General features: G+C 41.9%; 1 protein-coding gene across 1 annotated transcript; it reads right to left on the reverse strand.

The window, feature by feature from the left end:
* Positions 1 to 615: 615 nt before the first annotated feature.
* Positions 616 to 2842, reverse strand: LOC307223823 (oxytocin-neurophysin 1-like). Its single transcript, XM_079990123.1, has 3 exons — positions 2724 to 2842; positions 1455 to 1656; positions 616 to 766 (listed from the first exon to the last, which is right to left on the reverse strand). The coding sequence occupies exons 1-3, from the start codon at positions 2796 to 2798 to the stop codon at positions 729 to 731; spliced, it is 315 nt and encodes a 104-aa protein (XP_079846249.1). The 5' UTR covers positions 2799 to 2842; the 3' UTR covers positions 616 to 728.
* Positions 2843 to 20874: the final 18032 nt, after the last annotated feature.

Below are 20874 nucleotides of genomic sequence, written 5' to 3' on the forward strand. Positions count from 1 at the left end.
GCGCGGCGGGAACTCCTGCTGCACTCCGAAGGCTCGCGGATAGCTGACTGAAGCCTGGAGAGCGAGAGGGGTCGGTGCTCATCGACCCCTCTCGCTCTCAAGGCTTCAGCGAAAGCAACGTGAAACCTCCGGAACACGGAGGGAGAGCTCCCTCTGCGCTTCGGAGGCTTCGCGTTGCTATCGCTGAAGCCAAGGAGCCTGCATTCGCTCTATAGGACGCACACACATTTCCCCTTCATTTTTGGAGGGGAAAAAGTGCGTCCTATAGAGCAAAACATATGGTACATACAAATTGTATTCTTCTTCCCTGAAAGGGGAAGGAACTTTTAATTACTGGCTTTCTCTCATCATGGTTTTCTTTCTTCCCTCTACAGCAAAATAATTGCACTCTATTATTCTAACCAACTAAAGCAGGCTAAATTCACTACCAGTGTGGATTTGTGTCCAGAACACAGCTGCAATAAAACACCAGCGTTAAGGGGCCCAGAGTATCCCCACCATGTATTTGAAAATATCAAGCGTTTCCCTGCATATATGACACAGGACAAAACATGCAACAGAATGCAATAAAAGACTTTTATTATTTGCTGTGTGTTTACATTTCCGTCTCCAAATTTTTATTTTTTCTTTACACTATTTAGGATATTCTTTGGATTCTTCTTTTTCTGAGGGCATTCTGAAATACAAGTTGGAGAACCGATGTTTTGGAGGCTGCCTCCCCGTGGACTTCAAGGATGCATGCATTCCTCATCTTCGGTGCAGCTGTCTGTGGAAGAAAAGAGTAAACAAATATAAGATTTCCTGTGCTTTAATCTTCTGGCAAGCCTTTTGGGCTGGTCACAAAGTCTCCCCTGGTATTCTTGCAGTGAAGCTGGTAAACTGTGGATTTGTAGCTGTTTGACTAACAGCCCCAAAAGGACTCCCCTATGGTTCCTTGCAATCCTGGGAGAAAAGGACAAGTGGGGTGTCATCAAATTTGCAGATGACACCAAACTGGGATGGGTAGCTAAAACCTCAGAGGATCAGGACTGAAGATGAGCTTCACAGATTGGAGAACTGGGCCCGTCTTCAAATATCTGAAGGGCTGTCCCATGGAAGACGGAGCAAGATTCTCTTCTGCTGCTCCAGGACCCAAAGCAATAGATTCAAATACAAGACAGAAGAGTCTGACTGAACATTAGGAAGAACGTTCTGCTGCTGAACCTTCTGAGCGTAAGAGCTGCTTGGCAGTGGAAGATTTTAATGGTAAGTCGGATGGTCATCTGTCTTGTATGATCTAGTTGAGATTCCTGCATTGCAGGGGTCGTTCTAAATGCTCCTTGGTCATGACTTGTTAATGTGTCTTTGCCTTGGCGGTGGTTTTCCACGTAACTTTTCTGACTGACATTCCCCCTCTTCCTCTCTCCAGCACCCCCTCTTGCTGAGCTTCATCTCTCGCACACGGATACCCTTACCGACAGTGCAGCATGTGCCCGGCACTGCACATCTCCCGTCTTCACCGCACCACTTCCAGCCGGATGTGCAGGGGTCAGGCAGGTCATTTTCCTCCAGGCAGCTCAGAGTTTCCTCGGTGTCACTGAGGCAGCCAAATTCTTCTCCGCAGCAGATGTTGGGGCCAAAGCAGTTTCCGTTCATTTCAGGACCACAGGTGGTGCACTGAGAGAGAGAGAGAGAGAGAGAGAGAGAGAGAGAGAGAGAGAGAGAATGGGTGGTGCTGAGTTTGAGTTTGGCTAAGGCAATGTGACTGCAGGTATTCTGAACTAGATGGGTGTTTGGTCTGATCCATCAGGGCTCACGAAAATCCATCCAGACCAACGTTCCCTGACTCACAGCAACAAGCCGGGTGCTGCCAGGTACCCCACAAGCAGGGGATTCCCTCTCCCTGCCTTGGCTATCGGTATTCAGAGGTATATTGCCTCGGAAGCTGGAGTTTTCATCCAACCATGCTGGCTAACACAGACCTGTCCCCCAGGATGGATTTCTCTAATTCCCCTTTGAAAAATATTTGAGGCTACAGTCCTATGCATATTGTCCTAGGTCTAAACACCATGGGTGACATCTCACTTAACGTTACTCAGGGTAGACATGCACATTATCATGATTATGACAACGTTTATAGCCTACCTTTTCTCGAAGGAGTTCAAGGTGGTCACATTGCCCTCCCCCTCCCCATTTCATACAGGCATTGTATTAGTTAATCATTTTATATTTAGTATAATATTTATATTTAATAGTTAATCATTTTATATTTAATATTTCTCACCACATCTACCAGGCAGAGTGATGTGCCTCTCTCTGAATCTGTTTTCTACTTAGCAAAGTTCAGAAATGGACTTTCTTTTTACTCCAATCACACCAGGAATCTTCATTTGAACCGAGTGCCAATGTGAACGTTTGGCTCAACAAGCTGATCACAACCAATTAATATGTATTTCTTTAACAAATTTTATATCCCGCTTGATTGTAAGGAAGCCTTTAAGCAATTTGCAAAAAGTATTAAAATCATCTGAATAAAAGAAAAGTGTTTTAAGTAGGTGCTGAAGCTTAAATTCAGGGGTGGGAGATATGCCACTCTCTAGCTGGTGTTGCATTGCAGCTCACATCAGACCCCCAGAGAACATGGCCAAATGCCCCAGAGGATACTGGGAGTTGTAGTCCAACAACATCTGGAGGACCTCAGCATCCCCACCCTTGCTTTACTTTACCATCCTGTACTAACTTACCTGATTGCAAGTCCTACTGAACTCAATAAGGCTTACTTTTGAGTCGCTATGTCTAGGCCTGCACTGCACTCCCATTTAATTACTGAGGCATTAATTGAGGCCTTTGCAAAGGAATAGTCTTGCAGGAAGGCAGAGTACTTGCCATGCAACTTGGAAAAGAGCGTTGAAAGGGAGTAAATGCTACAGTACAAGTGCTGGTATGAAAAATACTTATAAATCTAATATGCAATGTTTCAAGTGCATGAGCTGTGCACAGAGCATGACCTCATTGCTTCCCTCGAGCGAGGGTTTCACATTGTCCAGCTCACAGATAAATGAAGAGACTGACACATGTCTAACCTATGGGCTAGTGGCAAGCTGTGGGCCAAATCTGAACCCCAAGCAACCACACTTGGCTCTGCTAGCCCTGCAAGCTTCTCTAGGGAACAGAGGTACAGAGAAGAGCAGCACTTAACACAGGCAACAGAAATGGGCCGGCATGGAAGGTTGAAAGCTGTGCTTTGAGATCCCTGCACCATTACTAAATTAAAGTCTTTCCTAAGATGCTTATTGTCTTATCTCCCTCTCATAAAGACATATAAATCTACGGCAGCACACAACCCGTGTGTTTAGGACACCTTTAAAGCACCTAAATAATCCTGGGAATTGTAGTTTGTTAAGGGTCCTGGGAATTGTAGCTCTGTGAGGGGTAGACTGCCATTCCCAGGATTTGGGGCGGGTGCGCTTTAAATGTCCTTTAAAGGAAGGGTCGTCTCTGCAGCCTTGAGGGAGCATTCCTTCACTCTTTTGCTACAGTAGTTGCAGCACCTCTCTCTCTTCCCTAAGGAGCAGTGCTCCATCCCTGTAGAGCAGAAACAGGTCTGAGAGGCAGAGCAAAGCAGAAAAGGGATTAGGGACACAAAGACACCTTTGGAACAATTCCCCCATAACCAGCAAAGGAGCAGAAAAGCAGTCTCTTTCGGAGACAGGCGCATCAATTGAGATTTGCAGGTGCATCAATTGAGATCCTCTCTCCCCCCCCCCCTCTTCTACCGGTCTGTATTCTTCGTGTTCTATTTCTCCTCTCTTTCCTCGCCAAGGCCAATTCTGGATGTCTGAGACTGATCTCTTTCCTCCCCGAGGGCAGTTCGTGATATAGCAACCCAAAGACAAGGTGAGTAGACAGAGGACGTAGACTGGAAGTGAAGTCTCAGGCATCTTGGTGGACTTGCAAATCTCGCTCGCAGGCTGTCTTCCTCTCCTGGCTTCTGCCTCTTTCCTGGACCACCTGGCTCTTTATACCCTTCGTAGCTCCCCTTTGCATCGACGCAACACTTCTGTCATCATGACCTCGATGGAGGCCCCGCCCCTCTCACTCTGGCCCCGCCCACTTTCACTCTGGCCCTGCCCCCTCCACTCCCTCCCTCCCTTTGCGTCCTCCTCCTCTGCCACGATTGCAGCCACCACAAAACAGCCATACTTCCGGAAGCTCAGGAATCAAGAAGACAAGAAATTTTAAAAAGAATGGGAAATGTTTATAATGTAGATACAAAATCATTGTAAACAGGTCAAAACATTAGCAGGAATTTAAATGCACTTGTTGGGTTTTCATTGCGGTGGGTGGAGAAGGGACTGATTTTTCCTCGTTTTCAGCCACCTTAGCTTCTCTGTGCAACGTTACTCCAGGGGATGAGTAACTTGCCTTGCAGAAGGAGGAAAGTCTGGAACGGGGATGTCTTGGCGATCTGAGGTGAGATACCCAGGTAGCAGAAGTTGCCCCCAGTTCCGCTCACCCCACAGAGGCAGCCTAAGGTCCCAATCGTTTACTGTGGCAGAAGACAAGGCTTCAGTAAAACAGTTCCAGATGTTGATACATATAGCTTTTGCAGATATATACATACAAGTAGAAAGTATCTCTGCTGCTCCAGCAGTTGAAGACGTAACACAGACTCCAAATCAATACTTCCGAACAGACTCCCTCACTTCACAAGCCTGACCCCAACACGCAGCACAAGACCCCGGACACAATGAGCTGATGTGCCAGAATCACTTATATGGATGGCATTAGGCTGTTGCCATAGCAACTGGCTTGGCTGACCATGCGCCTGTTGGCTTATCTCATTCTTGGGGTGATTTACATTCATGAAGGAAATTAAACCCAACAAAACAGACCACCTCTGCTCTTTATTCCTGCTGGCATGTATCAGGGAAAGTGCTGTTGAAAATGAATTACAGTGGCACCTTGTTTCTCAAACGCCTTGGTACTCAAACAACTTGGAACCCAAACACTGCAAACCCGGAAGTAAATGTTCTGGTTTGTGAATCTTTTTCGGAAGCCGAACATGATCCATTTTGACTGATACGCTGATGTCTGTCTGTTTTTGCTATATATTTTTCGTTTTTGCGGCTCTTTTTTGTTTTGTTTTTGTGACTGTGTGGAACCCAGTTTAGCTACTTATTGATTGATTGTGTGACTGCAGTACATTGTTTATTGCTTTCACTTTATGGATCAATTGTCTCGTTGTTTTAGGGGTTGTTTTTAAAAGTTTCTGGAATGGATTAATCCATTTTGCATTAGTTTCTATGGGAAAACAATCCCTCTGGAATGGACTTCCGGAACGGATTAAGTTTGAGAACCAAGGTAGCACTGTATCAGTATCAACAAGCAGGCAGTCATGTAAGAATAAGCCTTGAACTAAGTTGGTGCCAAACGTCTTGCTCTGCTTTCCTTTGGACCACATCAGCAAGGCTGAGAGGGGGTCTTGTCATCTGGGCAGGGTCATTATCCACCCTGCCCAGGTTTGCACCCCAAGGAGGTCATTTCAGTGCTGCGAAGGTAGAGGCACACTCCATTCTCTCACAAGACAGACAGATGCCAACCACTAAAATTTAATAGCTACAGAATCTCTTTCCTTGCTTCGTAGAGCAATTGCTTATCCATATCAGATTTGTATGGTTCCACAGAGCAGAACCAGTAAAATTTAATAGGTACAGAATCTCCTTCCTTGCTTCGTAGAGCAATTGCTTGTCCGTATCAGATTTGTATGGTTCCACAGAGCAGAACCAGTAAAATTTAATAGGTACAGAATCTCCTTCCTTGCTGCATATAGCAATTGCTAGTCCGTATCAGATTTGTATGGTTCCACAGAGCAGAACCAGTAAAATTTAATAGGTACAGAATCTCTTTCCTTGCTGCATATAGCAATTGCTAGTCCGTATCAGATTTGTATGGTTCCACAGAGCAGAAAAGATGAGGTGTACCTCACAGTGGAACATACCCGTGTCTGGATATCCCCATAGGCAGTGGCGTAGCGTGGGTTGTCAGCACCCGGGGCAAGGCAAGTAATTTGCGCCCCTGCCAGGTAGGGGCAGAGAGCTGCAAGTGCGAGCACCCCCCCCCAGATGTTGCGCCCGGTGGGGCCGGCCCCCCCTGCACCCCCACGCTACACTGTTAGGGTGTGAAACCTAAGACGCTGGCAAGTTAGCAATGTCATGTGACTTTAAGTAGTCAAGCTCGTTAAGTTGTTAAGTTGCTCAGTATATAAAGAGTGTTTGTTTTCTCTGCCTTTGGGGGCGTGAAGCAAAAATGTCTGAAAGCTCCGGAGGTGTTTCTGTTATCTTTCTGCAATAAACCTGTCTTTGGAAAGACAGGCTTCCCTGTGTCGTTATTTCTTTGCTGCTGAGACTTTGAAGCTTGTACTGCAACAAGAATCTCTGCACTGGACTTAATTAATGCTCTGCAAAGAGAGCTGTTGCTGGTGGCGCAGCGGAAGCGTTTACTGGACCAGTACACAGACTCTCTTAGGACACTGCCCATAGGCCCTCCCTGCCACACACAAAGAAGAGAGATGTCTGACAACTGACCCCCTTGAGATATCCAGTGCTTGGCTCCCCAACTGCAAGGTAGTGGCAGAGGTTGCTTCTTCTCAGATGCCCCCCCACACTCCATTGTCTCGCAAGACAGACAGATGCCAACCACTAAAATTTAATAGCTACAGAATCTCTTTCCTTGCTTCGTAGAGCAATTGCTTATCCATATCAGATTTGTATGGTTCCACAGAGCAGAACCAGTAAAATTTAATAGGTACAGAATCTCCTTCCTTGCTTCGTAGAGCAATTGCTTGTCCGTATCAGATTTCTATGGTTCCACAGAGCAGAACCAGTAAAATTTAATAGGTACAGAATCTCCTTCCTTGCTGCATATAGCAATTGCTAGTCCGTATCAGATTTGTATGGTTCCACAGAGCAGAACCAGTAAAATTTAATAGGTACAGAATCTCTTTCCTTGCTGCATATAGCAATTGCTAGTCCGTATCAGATTTGTATGGTTCCACAGAGCAGAAAAGATGAGGTGTACCTCACAGTGGAACATACCCGTGTCTGGATATCCCCATAGGCAGTGGCGTAGCGTGGGTTGTCAGCACCCGGGGCAAGGCAAGTAATTTGCGCCCCTGCCAGGTAGGGGCAGAGAGCTGCAAGTGCGAGCACCCCCCCCCAGATGTTGCGCCCGGTGGGGCCGGCCCCCCTGCACCCCCACGCTACACTGTTAGGGTGTGAAACCTAAGACGCTGGCAAGTTAGCAATGTCATGTGACTTTAAGTAGTCAAGCTCGTTAAGTTGTTAAGTTGCTCAGTATATAAAGAGTGTTTGTTTTCTCTGCCTTTGGGGGCGTGAAGCAAAAATGTCTGAAAGCTCCGGAGGTGTTTCTGTTATCTTTCTGCAATAAACCTGTCTTTGGAAAGACAGGCTTCCCTGTGTCGTTATTTCTTTGCTGCTGAGACTTTGAAGCTTGTACTGCAACAAGAATCTCTGCACTGGACTTAATTAATGCTCTGCAAAGAGAGCTGTTGCTGGTGGCGCAGCGGAAGCGTTTACTGGACCAGTACACAGACTCTCTTAGGACACTGCCCATAGGCCCTCCCTGCCACACACAAAGAAGAGAGATGTCTGACAACTGACCCCCTTGAGATATCCAGTGCTTGGCTCCCCAACTGCAAGGTAGTGGCAGAGGTTGCTTCTTCTCAGATGCCCCCCCACCCCACCCCTGCAGTGTGGTCCCCCAAAGAAGACATTTCCCAGACCTGACACCAGCAGGGAATGACCTTAGGAATCTGGCATTAATATGTAATGTTGTGCTGACTTCCGGTTGGTCTCCCGGTATGGCAGCCAGGAGCTGTTTCGGCTGAAAGAGCCCCAGTGCTTTGAAGAAGGGCGAGACCACGAGAGCATCGTGGTTCCCCAAAAAAACCTCTCAGAGGGCCCATGGCTGCCCGGGCAGATTAGCATGGCAGATTCTGTGGAACGCCCTCCCATCAGATGTCAAGAAAATAAACAACTATCCGACTTTTAGAAGACATCTGAAGGCAGCCTTGTTAGGGAAGTTTTTAATGTTTGATGTATTCATTGTCAGTTTTTTCACTGCCAACTATTGCAAAGGGTCACATGATCCAATGTTTACATTTCTTACCACTGTATGTATATGGGCGGAAGTCAAATCGACAACTTTTGCTCTTTGTTCTCTCTCCAGACAGAGAGGATGTGTGAGAAGATGCTCTCACAGCACGACATTATTCTTTCGGTTTGTTTGTTTTCTTTACTGTAAGTAAAATCCTTAATGCTACATTTCCTGCACAATCTTGGTTTTGCTGACTCTGCTAATGTGTGCACATACCTTTCGGATGTGTGTCACTGCTGTGTATGGTACTCAGAGAACAAGGGGAGCGTCCTGTGATCTGTTATCGGTTATGGGTCCAGAATTGTGTGATTTATGGCGACATGATGGAAAGTGGGTCAAGTCCAGCTGCTAATGAGGCATGTCTGTCTGTTTTGCTGCTAGTTTGCTGATTAGCCTGAAAGAAAAGTGCTTTGCCAGTCATAAATATCTGCTGTTGTGGGCTGCATTTGCTGGCTGAAGAGAATGGCAGAGATGGCCGCAACCCAGGGTGGAAACAAGGCTTTCACATTTCCTTGCCTAGATGCGACGAACTACGCCACATGGAGCTTTCGAATGGAGAGTCTGCTGCTGCATGAGAAGCTATGGCATGTCGTGTCGGAGGACGCCCCAGCCCCACTCATGTATGCGGGGACTGCCGCAGATTGGAGGGCTAGAGGCACGATTGCATTGAGAGTCTCTGATGCCCAATTAATGATGATGAAGGGTCTTTTAGGGGATTCCCTGCATCGCCGGTCAGCGAAAGAGAGGAGGAGGCATCAGAGGATCTCACCAGGGGTGAAGGGGGTCCTGAGGAGGGGGTGAATGTCAGGGAACTGCCATCAGTGCCGGAGGGAGAGAGCAAAAGCCAGATGCATTATAGAGAGCCTCCAGGGATCGGGAGAAGTAGCTCCTCTTCAGGGGAAGAGGATAAACGCAGGTCCAGTGGAGAGGAGGCGCAGACGTCGGAAATGGCGAGGCGGTCCCAGGACTCCTTGCCTGGGAGAAGCGAGGAGGGAAGGGGTCCTCCACTGCCCACGCCCTCTCTGCGCAGAAGGCATTCGCGCAGAGAGGGACGGTGCAAACTGGGCGCAAAGGAGCTTCTTTGTTGGAGGAAGTTCAAGAAACGCCCACTCACGGATTCTGCCAGCGATTGAGTCAGCCACGGCCGAGTGGTGCTCCGGACAGATAAAGTTTACTTTCACAGCCAGCCAGGGAGATATTTGCCTGCTTGCTCACGAGCAACCCCTTGGAACCATAACACCAAGGTAGCACTGTATCGGTATCAACAAGCAGGCAGTCATGTAAGAATAAGCCCTGCAACTAAGTTGGTGCCAAACGTCTTGCTCTGCTTTCTTTTGGACCACATCAGCAAGGCTGAGAGGGGGTCTTGTCATCTGGGCAGGGTCATTATCCACCCTGCCCAGGTTTGCACCCCAAGGAGATCATTTCAGTGCTGCGAAGGTAGAGGCACACTCCATTCTCTCACAAGACAGACAGATGCCAACCACTAAAATTTAATAGCTACAGAATCTCTTTCCTTGCTTCGTAGAGCAATTGCTTATCCATATCAGATTTGTATGGTTCCACAGAGCAGAACCAGTAAAATTTAATAGGTACAGAATCTCCTTCCTTGCTGCATATAGCAATTGCTTATCCTTATCAGATTTGTATGGTTCCACAGAACAGAACCAGGAAAATTTAATAGGTACAGAATCTCCTTCCTTGTGGCATATAGCAATTGCTAGTGCGTATCAGATTTGTATGGTTCCACAGGGCAGAAAAGAGGAGGTGTACCTCACAGTGGAACATACGGGTGTCTGGATATCCCCATAGGCCCTCCCTGCCAGACACATCAAAGAAAGATGACTGACAACTGACCCCCGTGAGATATCCAGTGCCTAGCTCCCCAGTTGCAAGGCAGTGGCAGAGGTTGCTTAACTCTCATCCTGTTGGAAAATGTTCAACAGCTGCATTGGAGACATTAACACGAGACTGTTGGGTGTGAAGGCTGTTTGCTACCTCCATGTTTTGTTTTGTTTTTTTATATAAATATTTATTGAAGTTTTTAAGTAAATACAAAATGCAAAAATGATAAACAATATAACATGGATCATAACAAGTTTTTTCATAACTTCTTTGGACTCCCTCGCGTCTCCCGCTCCCACTTACATCATTATAACCTTTTTCCAGCAATTTATCATCTTGTTTACATTCTTAAATCTCGTTCAATTAATTTAATCTAATAATTCTCCAGAAATTTTATATTTTCCTCAATCTCACTTATCGTCAAATTCAAGTCTAATTCAATGGTAGGCAGTTATTTATGATCTAGCATCCTTCTTAGTCTTCTGCCAAATTACAATACTTTTGTAAATAAATCTTGAATTTCTTCCAGTCTTCTTCAACCCTCTCTTCTCCCAGGTCTCGAATTCTACCAGTCATCTCGGCCAGTTGCATATAGTCCATCAGCTGCATCTGCCATTCTTCCAGTGTGGGTAGATCTTGAGTTTTCCAGCTCTTAGCGATGAGTATCCTTGCTGCCATTGTTGCATACATAAAGAATGTTCGGTCCTTCTTTAACACCTTCTGGCCGACAATGCCCAGAAGGAAGGCCTCTGGTTTCTTAGTAAAGGTATACTTAAATACCTTTTTCAACTCATTATATATCATCTCCCAGAAGGCCTTCACTCTAGGGCAAGTCCACCAGAGGTGAAAGAATGTTCCTTCATGTTCTTTACATTTCCAACATTTATTATCAGACAAATGGTATATTTTGGCAAGTTTAACTGGGGTCATGTACCATCTATATATCATTTTCATTACATTTTCCTTCAGAGCATTACATGCAGTGAAGTTCAATCCTGTGGTCCACAACCTTTCCCAGTCCTCAAACAAGATATTATGCCCAATATCCTGAGCCCACTTTATCATAACCGATTTAACCATTTCGTCTTGTGTATTCCATTTCAACAGCAAGTTATACATTCTTGATAGTACCTTATTTTTTGGTTCTAACAATTCTGTTTCCAACTTCGATTTCTCCACCTGGAACCCTACCTTTTTGTCATTTTTAAAAACTTCTTTAATCTGAGCGTAATGTAACCAGTCTCGCACTTTATCCTTCATTTTCTCCAAACTCTGCAATTTCCAATTGTCTCCTTCTTTTTCTAATATTTCCCAATATTTTGGCCATTTGGCCTCCATATTGGGTCTTTTTCGGGCCTTAGCTTCCAGAGGTGAAAGCCACCTCGGAGTTTTGTTTTCCAATAAGTCTTTGTATTTTGTCCAGACATTAAAAACTGCTTTCCTGACAATATGGTTCTTAAAGACCTTATTGATCTTAACCTTGTCGTACCATAGATATGCATGCCAACCAAAAGCATTGTTAAACCCTTCCAAATCCAATACGTCAGTGTCTTCAAGAAGTAGCCAGTCTTTTAGCCAGCAAAAAGCTGCGGCTTCATAGTACAACTTTAAGTCCGGCAGGGCAAAGCCCCCTCTTTCTTTCGCATCAGTTAGTATCTTAAACTTAATTCTGGGCTTTTTGCCCTGCCAGACAAATTTAGATATATCTCTCTGCCACTTCTGGAAGCACTCTGTCTTGTCCACAAGACAGAGTGCTACCTCCATGTTTTGATTCAGGGGCTACCAATGTAGTGCCCATTGGTGAGTCAACTCTCACAACCCTCCTCCCTCTGTTTTGCAGTGTTGTGCTTTGTTTGGGCCCAAACAACTCCCCCAACTCCGAGCAACTTCTCCTCGGATGCCACCCCACGCCACCACTGCAGTGCGGTCCCCAAAGGAAGACACTTCCCAGACCTTAGACCAGCAGGGAGTGACCTTAGGAACGTGGAATTAATATGCAAAGGGGAATCTTGTGAATTGCAAACGCATCAACGAACCCCTTGAGATATCCAGTGCCTAGCTCCCCAGTTGCAAGGTAGTGGCAGAGGTTGCTTCTTCCCAGATGCCCCCCACCCCACCTCTGCAGTGTGGTCCCCCAAATAAGACATTTCCCAGACCTGACACCAGCAGGGAATGACTTTAGGAACCTGGCATTAATATGCAATTTTTGCTGACTCCCGGTTGGTCTCCTGGTATGGCAGCCAGGAGCTGTTTCGGCTGAAAGAGCCCCAGTGCTTTGAAGAAGGGGGAGACCACGAGAGCATCGTGGTTCCCCAAAAAAACCTCTCAGAGGGCCCATGGCTGCCCGGGCAGATTAGCATGGCAGATGTCAAGGACCCATCAGATGTCAAGGAAATAAACAACTATCCGGCTTTTAGAAGACTTCTGAAGGCAGCCCTGTTTAGGGAAGTTTTTAATGTTTGATGTATTTATCGTGTTTTTAATATTCTATTGGGAGCTGACCAGAGTGGGGAAACCCAGCCAGATGGGTGGGTATAAACAACTAAATAAATAAATAAAAAATGCCATGACAAAAGGCCAGACTCCAAAAACATGGGAAGAAGCGTATATCACATTAATTCCCAGACAAGGAACAGATTTAATGAATGTAAAGAATTATAGACGAATTTCGTTGTTAAATAATGTTTATAAACTTTTTGCCAATATTCTAGCAAATAGATTTAAGTTGATTTTAAATCAGGGCTTTCTTCCTGGTTGCCAGTTGAAAGACAATATGAAAAACATAGTTGATATAATTGAAGATTTGGAGACCAGGAATGACAAGCAAGCCGCATTGAATTTCATAGACACAGAAAAGGCATTTGACAACATTTCTTGGTACTTTATGAAGAAAAATTGGGAATTGATGGGTTTGGGGAGTGGGTTTTTGAAAGGGATAGAAGCAATTTATTCAGAACAAAAAGCGACGTTAATAGTTAATAATGTTTTGACAGATAATTTTGAAATTTCTAAAGGAACAAGACCATTATCACCTTTATTGTTCATATCAGTTTTAGAGATTCTGGTACAAAAGTTAAGAGAGACACAAGGTGTAAAAGGAATTAAAGTGGGCACAAAGGAATACAAGTTAAAAGCCTTTGCAGATAACTTGGTACTAACGTTAGATGAGCCACAAGCCAGTGTAACGGAAGCATTGGAAGCAATTGAAGAGTTTGGGCAATTAGCAGATTTTAAATTAAATAAAGCCCAAACAAAAATGATGGTTAAAAATATGAATCAGGAACAAATTAAAGAATTGCAAGATAAAACGGAGTGTAGAATATAGGCACCCTCTCAGCACTCTGTGAGACTGTGTTTAAAGACTGTGAGACTGTGTTCAAAGACAGGGACTGTGAGACTGTGAAAGATCGCCATATTGAGCAAGTTAAAGGGGAACCGCCTTCGTCATCCCAATCTGATACTTTTTTTGATCTTCAGAGATGGCTGCGACTCTCTTCGGGATTTAAAGAGACATACACCCCGGGACTTAAAGTTAAAGAATAAGTCTTCGTAGGACACTGCCCACGAATTTGGGAATCCCCTGAATTTGGAAGTGCCTTTGGTGGTTCAGGTGTCTATTATATTTAACCATAAGACTTTGAGGATTTAAATACGTGTCTTGATTTAGGTACAGTTAAAATTGTATTATCATTATTTGATCTCAAATAAGGGTTAACTCTTGCAGTGTACCAATTTAGTTAATTTTGGACCCTTGTTGTAATATCTGAGAGACGTTAGCTTTGTTACCTCTATACCTTATCCCTACAGTATATTAGGAGGAATTAATCTTAAATATACAAATGCCGAACGGTTCTAAGAAGGGTGTGGTAACACCAGGGGAAAGGAGGCCTTCAAGACAAGAAGAGGGGAAGGAGGCAAGAGAAATTAGAGATTATGATAGTTTGATGGCTGAAATAAGAAAGGAATTTAAAAATAATGAACAGTATATCGAGAGAAAATTGATAGAGGTACAAGATACTTTAGATAAGAAACTGGAGGGAGTGGTGGGGGAATTGATAGGAAAAGTTAAAGATCTCTCGGTAAGAACTAAGGCTTTGGAGGACTCAGTGAAAAGGGTGCAAAAGGATACGAAAGACAGCAAGAAAGAGATGGACAGGATTAGACTAGAAGTTAAAGAGATAGGAGCGACACAGGAAGAGTTGTTGGATAACATGGCTATGACGCAGATGCGACAAAATCAATCTAATCTAAAATTTAGAGGAATATCAGAGGATTCAAATGAGAATATTCGAGTTAAAGTGGTGAAAGAGCTGGCAGGATGGTTAGATAGAAAAGAAGAAGAGATAAACCATTCCTTGGTAAACATATTCTGAATAAGAATAAAATCGGCCAAAGCCAGAGGGAAAAAACTGCCAGGAGATGTAATAGCCATGTTTAATTCATTGGAGATAAGAAATGAAATTTTGAAACAGAACTACGTTAAAAGGTTATATATTGAAGAAAACCCAATTATTATTTATAAAGAGATTCCTTCGAGATTTCTTCGAAGGAGGGACCCATATAAAAAATTAACAAATCAATTGAAGAAAAATGGGATCTTGTACAGATGGGAGTTTCCGGAAGGTATCTCATTTTATTTCAGGGAAAAAAAGTTTAAACTGTCTACCATTTCAGAACTTCAAAAATTTGCAAGGAGATACGAGAAGGACCTGGGGAAAATGATGGGGGAGGAGGAGGTGGAGAACCAGCAGGGGGAAGAAAGGGGGGGGAGTGAAGAAGAAGAAAGAGAGGAGAGTTCAATAGGAGAAAGAGAAGAACTAGAGAAAGGAGACAAAGAACAGTAGATTGTGTATAAGCCTGATAAGTTAATTAATATTACATAACAGATGGCGTTAAAAATACTAAACTGGAATGTGAATGGGCTGAACAATAAAAATAAAAGGAACCAGATTACACATGTACTATTGAAAAAGAACTGTGATTTAATATGTCTCCAAGAGACGCATATAATAAATAAGCATAAGAGATTATTAAGCAATAAGAGACTGGGACTAGATTTTGTGACATCAGATAGGGTGAAGAAAAGAGGGGTGGTAATTTATATAAAGGAAAAATATGACCCACAACTATTGTATAAAGATGATCAAGGGAGAGTAGTCATAGTTCAGATGGTGTTTCAGGGAGAAAAAATAATTGTTGTGGGAATATATGCTCCAAATGATAAAAAATCCGCCTTCTAGTCTGAATTAGGAGACAAATTGATGGAATGGATGGACCAAAAAATGATATTAATGGGAGACTTTAATGGGGTGGTGTCTCCAAGCCTAGATAAGTCAATAAAAAAACAAGAGAAGGAGGAAGGTAAATTACCGCGATCTTTTTTTGATATGGTAAATAACCTGGGATTAATTGATGCTTGGAGACTCAAAAACCCCACTATAAAACAATATACTTTCTTCTCAAATCCAAATCAAAGTTGGGGGAGAATAGATAGCATTTGGATTTCGAAGGAACTGACTCAGAATTTAACTAAATCGGAAATTCTTTCACGAACTATATCTGATCACAATGCGGTTTCCATTGAGTTAAAAGGTAAGGATATCAAAACAGCCAGATGGAGAATGAATGAATTTTTATTTAATGACCAGAAGATTGTGAATAAGGCAATAGAGACAATAGAAGATTATTTTAAATGGAATTTAAACGGGGAAACTGCTATAGAGACGGTGTGGGACGCAGGAAAGGCAGTTATGAGGGGCTTTCTAATACAGAAAAATAGTCAAGTAAGAAAAGAAAAAGAGACAAAGAAGGAACAGATCCTAACACAGATTATGGAAAATGAAAGAAAGTTAACTATCAACCCCAGTGAGGAGACCGCGAAGCAGAATATAAAGATACTACAAGCTAAATTTTCTACAATAATTGACCAAGAGGTAGAATGGAAAATTAAAATGATGAATCAGAGGACGTTTGAATCTGCAAATAAGATAGGCAAATATTTGGCGTGGCAAATAAGAGAAAGAAGAAAACAAAACACGATTAGTAAGATAAGGGAAGGAGAAAGGATTGTGGAAGAACCAAAAGAAATAAGAAAGATATTCCAAAAATATTATAAGGATTTATATAAAAGAGGAAAGGAAACAAAACAAGAAATAGACTGCTTTTTGCAAGAACATCACCTAAAACAAATTTCAAAAGAAGAAAAAGAGATATTAGACCAGACAATTACTCAAGGAGAGATAAAGAAGGCCATTAAAAAGATGGAAAGTGGGAAAGTGCCAGGGCCAGATGGCCTTTCGGCCAAATATTACAAAACGCTAAGTAACCAAATATCCCCAGTGTTAGGAGAAGTGATGAATAATATATTAAAAGAAGGAAGGATCCCGAATACCTGGAAGGAAGCATATATCACCTTGATCCCTAAAAAAGATGCAGATACCTTGGAAGTGAAAAACTATAGGCCAATTTCATTATTAAATAATGATTACAAGCTATTTGCAGATATAATGGCAGAAAGATTAAAAAAGGTCCTGAACAATAAAATACATAAAGATCAAACGGGCTTCCTCCCAGGGAGACAATTAAGGGAAAATGTAAGGAACTTGATAGATATTATTGAATATTTGGATATGAGTATAGATAGACAAGCGGCCTTGGTGTTCATAGACGCTGAAAAGGCGTTTGATAATATCTCGTGGGATTTATTGAAGAAAAGTCTGGAAACGATGGGAATGGGAGAGAAATTTAGAAAAGGCATAGAAGCAATATATAAGGAACAGAAGGCAAAGTTGGTAATAAATAACACTACAACAGAATACTTTAGTATATATAAAGGAACTAGACAGGGCTGCCCCCTGTCTCCTCTATTGTTTATAACAGTATTAGAAATACTGAACGAGAGACTAAGGGGGGCAACAGAAGTTAAAGGAGTCAAGGTAGGAAAGAGGGAATATAAAATCAAGGCCTTTGCAGATGACATCGTATTAACCTTAGAAGACCCAAAAAATAGCGTAAAAGAAGCTTTACAAAAAATTGACGAATTTGGAGCCGTGGCAGGACTTAAGGTAAATAAAAATAAAACCAAAATGTTGGTCAAAAATTTAACAAAGGAAGAAATGATAGATTTAGAACAAAGGACGGAAATTGCGGTAGCTAAGAAAGTGAAATATCTTGGAATATGGGTCACAGCTAAGAACATAAATTTATATAAGGATAATTATGATGTCACCTGGAGGAGTATAAAGAAAGACATGGAAATTTGGGGGAGGATGAAACTCTCCTTTTTGGGGAGGATAGCTGTTGTTAAAATGAATATTCTGCCTAGAATGCTATTTCTATTTCAAACTATCCCCATACTTAAAGGCTTAAAACAATGTAAAGAGTGGCAGAGAGCCTTGGCGAAATATATTTGGCAGGGGAAAAGGCCACAGATAAAAATGAAAATTTTGATAGATAAAAAAGAAAGAGGGGGCTTTTCTCTCCCGGACCTAAGTCTATACTATGAAGCGGCTTGCATACTCTGGTTAAAAGATTGGATAAAACTGGAGAATAGAGACCTATTGGACCTGGAAGGTTTCAATAATTGGTACGGATGGCATTCGTACCTTTGGTATGGGAAAGTGAAGGTCCACAAGAGCTTTTTAAACCATATTTTTAGGGGACCGATATACCAAGCATGGGAAAGGAATAAAAACCTCCTTGAAAGAAAGACTCCCTGGTGGATTTCACCAATAGAGGTTCTAACGGTCAAGAAAACAAACATGGAGGAGAAAAACACCACCTATGAAGAAATGTTAAGAAAAACAGACCAAGGGCCCAAACTCAGACCTTATGAAGAGATAAAAAGCTTATTCACTGGTTGGTTGCAATACCACCAGGTGAATGATTTGTTAAAAGAGGATAAGAAGAAGTTGGGTTTTGATGATAAAAAATCAAAATTTAACATAGAAGTAGTAGAAGGCAAAAACAAAACCCTATCCAGTATTTATGATATACTATTAGAGTGGTATACAAAGGACGAGGAGGTGAAGGAGGCAATGATTAAATGGGCAATTGACTTTGGTTATAACATCGATTTCGAAAGGTGGTCGGAAGTGTGGAATTGTAACATAAAGTTTACAGCATGTATGGCACTGAGAGAAAATGTTTGGAAGATGTTATATAGGTGGTACCACACCCCTGTGAAATTGGCCAAAATGTATAGATTAAAGGATAAGAAATGCTGGAAGTGTGGTGAGGTGGAGGGTGATCTATATCATTTATGGTGGACATGTAAAAAGGTGAAAGGCTTTTGGGAATCACTTTATAATGAGCTTAAAAAAATACTTAAGTACACTTTTCCCAAAAGACCTGAAGCCTTTTTGCTGGGAATGACGGGCAAAGAAATCAAAAAGGAAGACAAGACGATATTCCTCTATGCCACCACAGCAGCGAGAATTATGTTGGCACAATACTGGAAAGTGGAAACCATCCCCAGCATAAATGACTGGCAGATTAAAATGGTAAATTATGCTGAGCTTGATAAATTAACAGGTAAAATAAGAGATCAAGATGAACAGAAATATCTGAAAAATTGGAGTAAATACTGGAACTATATTGGAATAAATGTCTAATGTGAACTGGCGGGGTTAGAACAATACTACCAGCGAGTGAATTTAGGATTATAGATTAAAAATCAAATACGTAATGGAAGTAGATATTCGATACTTACCAAAAGGGTGGAAGGGAGTCTAGGGTGTTATTCTTTTCTTTTCTTTTTGTTTTCTTTTTGTTTTTTTTGCACGATGTAGCTAAATTATTTTCTTTGTATAGTTGGAAAAAGGAAAAACTTGGCTTGTATATCTCTGTTGTAGTGACCCCTTTTTTGTAATCTTTTCTGTATATATATATATATATATATATATATATATATATTTCTTTTTTATATGTCTGTTTTGTGTATAACTTTAATAAAAATGTATTCGGAAAAAAAAAAGAATTGCAAGATAAAACAGGAATTTTGGTGGTCAAAAAGGTAAACATTTGGGTATCTGGTTGACTCTCAAAAACATAAATCTATTTAAAGATAATTATGTATCTGTGTGGAAAGAGGTCAAAAGAAATTTAGAAATAAAATTTAGTAATATATATATATATATATATATATATATATATATATTGTTATTTAGGGGATTTGAATTTAATTCTAAATTATATACCGGAAACATGGGAAATTACAAGGGGTCAAAAAATAAATGGATGTACTGTACCATATTAGAAGCAAAAAAACTTGTTTTGATTAATTGGAAGAGCCGCAAAAAGATTCCATTGAGCACATGGATTGAGAATATGGAGAGACTAGTTACATACAAACGAATTGCATATCAACGCAAATTAAGAATGGATAAATATGAAGAAATCTGGAAGGAATACTTAAGCGATAAGGCAGAAAGTGGTGGGTAATAGGGGGAGGAGAGGTGGGGAAATATTGTTAAAAAGGTGTAGTTATAGGTATATCAGTACTCAAATCTGAATTGTTAAATTGTGTTGTTAGTGTTATTGTGGTTTTTGTTGTATGTGGTTTTTGTGGTTGCTGTTTATATTGAAAAATGATAAAATAATTTTTTTTTAAATGCCTGGTTCACCTATACTGAGTAAAGTTTGCAAACAGATAACTTTAAGAATTATTAAGTAACGGCAAGACTGTGTTCGCTACTCTCTCTACTCTCCTCCCTTCTCTTTCTCCTTTGCTACTTCTAAACAATTTTAAATAATTTTGGATTGGTATCTTTGCCAATTTTTTAATTTTGTGTAGATAAAAGTTGTAAATTTGATTTGTGTGTAGATTAGAAGTGGTATCAGGGGGTAAAGAGGTGACTTTGCTGGTAGGCTTGGAGGTGGAATTTTTCGGCTCTGAGACTTCCAGTGAGAAAGAGATAAGACCAGGCAGCCCTGACCTTGAAGTTGGAGGGGGACTGAAGTAATTGCTTTGAGAATAGTCATGATGGAAAAAAGTAAACAGGAATTGGCCATGGCAACAAGACAGAAAGTAGCATAGAAGAGCATCTGCTCAGGAAGAAACAGAAAAAATGGCCCAAGCCAATTTTTCAGAACTTATGGCTTTACACTTTGCAGAATTCAAACAGGGAATGGACCAGTCAATGGAGAAACTAACTAGGGAAGTAAAAGCTGACATTGAGAATAGTACTGAAGTGCTCTTGCAGAAATTTGATAAATTAGATGAAAAAGTGAATTCTTTAGAAGCAAAAATTGAGAAATTGGAAAAGTCAGCAGGGGAGATGGAAGATAGTAAGATAGAACAAGGAGCAGTGGCAGGGGCTATAGGGGGTCTCACTAACAGGCAGAATGAGCTCGAAGAACAATTTCTTTTACTACAATTAAAACGGAACACTAATACGGTTCAAATAAGGGGATTACCAGAAAATTAAAAAGAGCAAGGCCTTGCCACATATTTGAGTAAGATTTTAGCAGATTGGATGGGAGAGGGACAAGCGGGGATGGACAAATTAATTTAAAACATTTATTGAGTCAGGACAAGAGCGTCCAGAGAAAGAAAGCAGCCTGCAGACATCTTGGTAACTTTTGCCCATCTTCACAAAAAGAGTGAAGGATGGAATCCTTCAAAAAAATTATGAAGAGGGTCTGCAGGTTGAGAGCCAAAAAGTGGACATTTTCTGGGAAATTCCCTTCAAATTAAGAGTTAGGAGACAGAGGTACAAGATTTTGACAACAGCCCTTAGAAAAAATTGACAAAATATACAAATGGGAATTTCCTGAAGGAATTTCCTTTACCTACAGAAAGAAAAGATACAGACGGGCGACGGAGAGTCAGGTTCATGAATTTCTGGAAAAACATGGGAGGGATCCTGAATT

Source organism: Podarcis cretensis, assembly GCF_951804945.1.
Source record: "Podarcis cretensis genome assembly, chromosome: 9".
Taxonomy (NCBI): Eukaryota; Metazoa; Chordata; class Lepidosauria; order Squamata; family Lacertidae; genus Podarcis; species Podarcis cretensis.

What these genes read in the sequence shown, in the direction of transcription:
- LOC307223823 (XM_079990123.1), bottom strand. Translation starts at nt 2,798, where the DNA reads ATGGGAGTGCAGTGCAGGCCTAGACATAGCGACTCAAAAGTAAGCCTT. An exon ending in TCAGTAGGACTTGCAATCAG is followed by an intron (nt 1,657 to 2,723) that starts GTAAGTTAGTAC and finishes TCTCTCTCTCAG; the next exon opens with TGCACCACCTGTGGTCCTGA. An exon ending in GGGCACATGCTGCACTGTCG is followed by an intron (nt 767 to 1,454) that starts GTAAGGGTATCC and finishes TTTCTTCCACAG; the next exon opens with ACAGCTGCACCGAAGATGAG.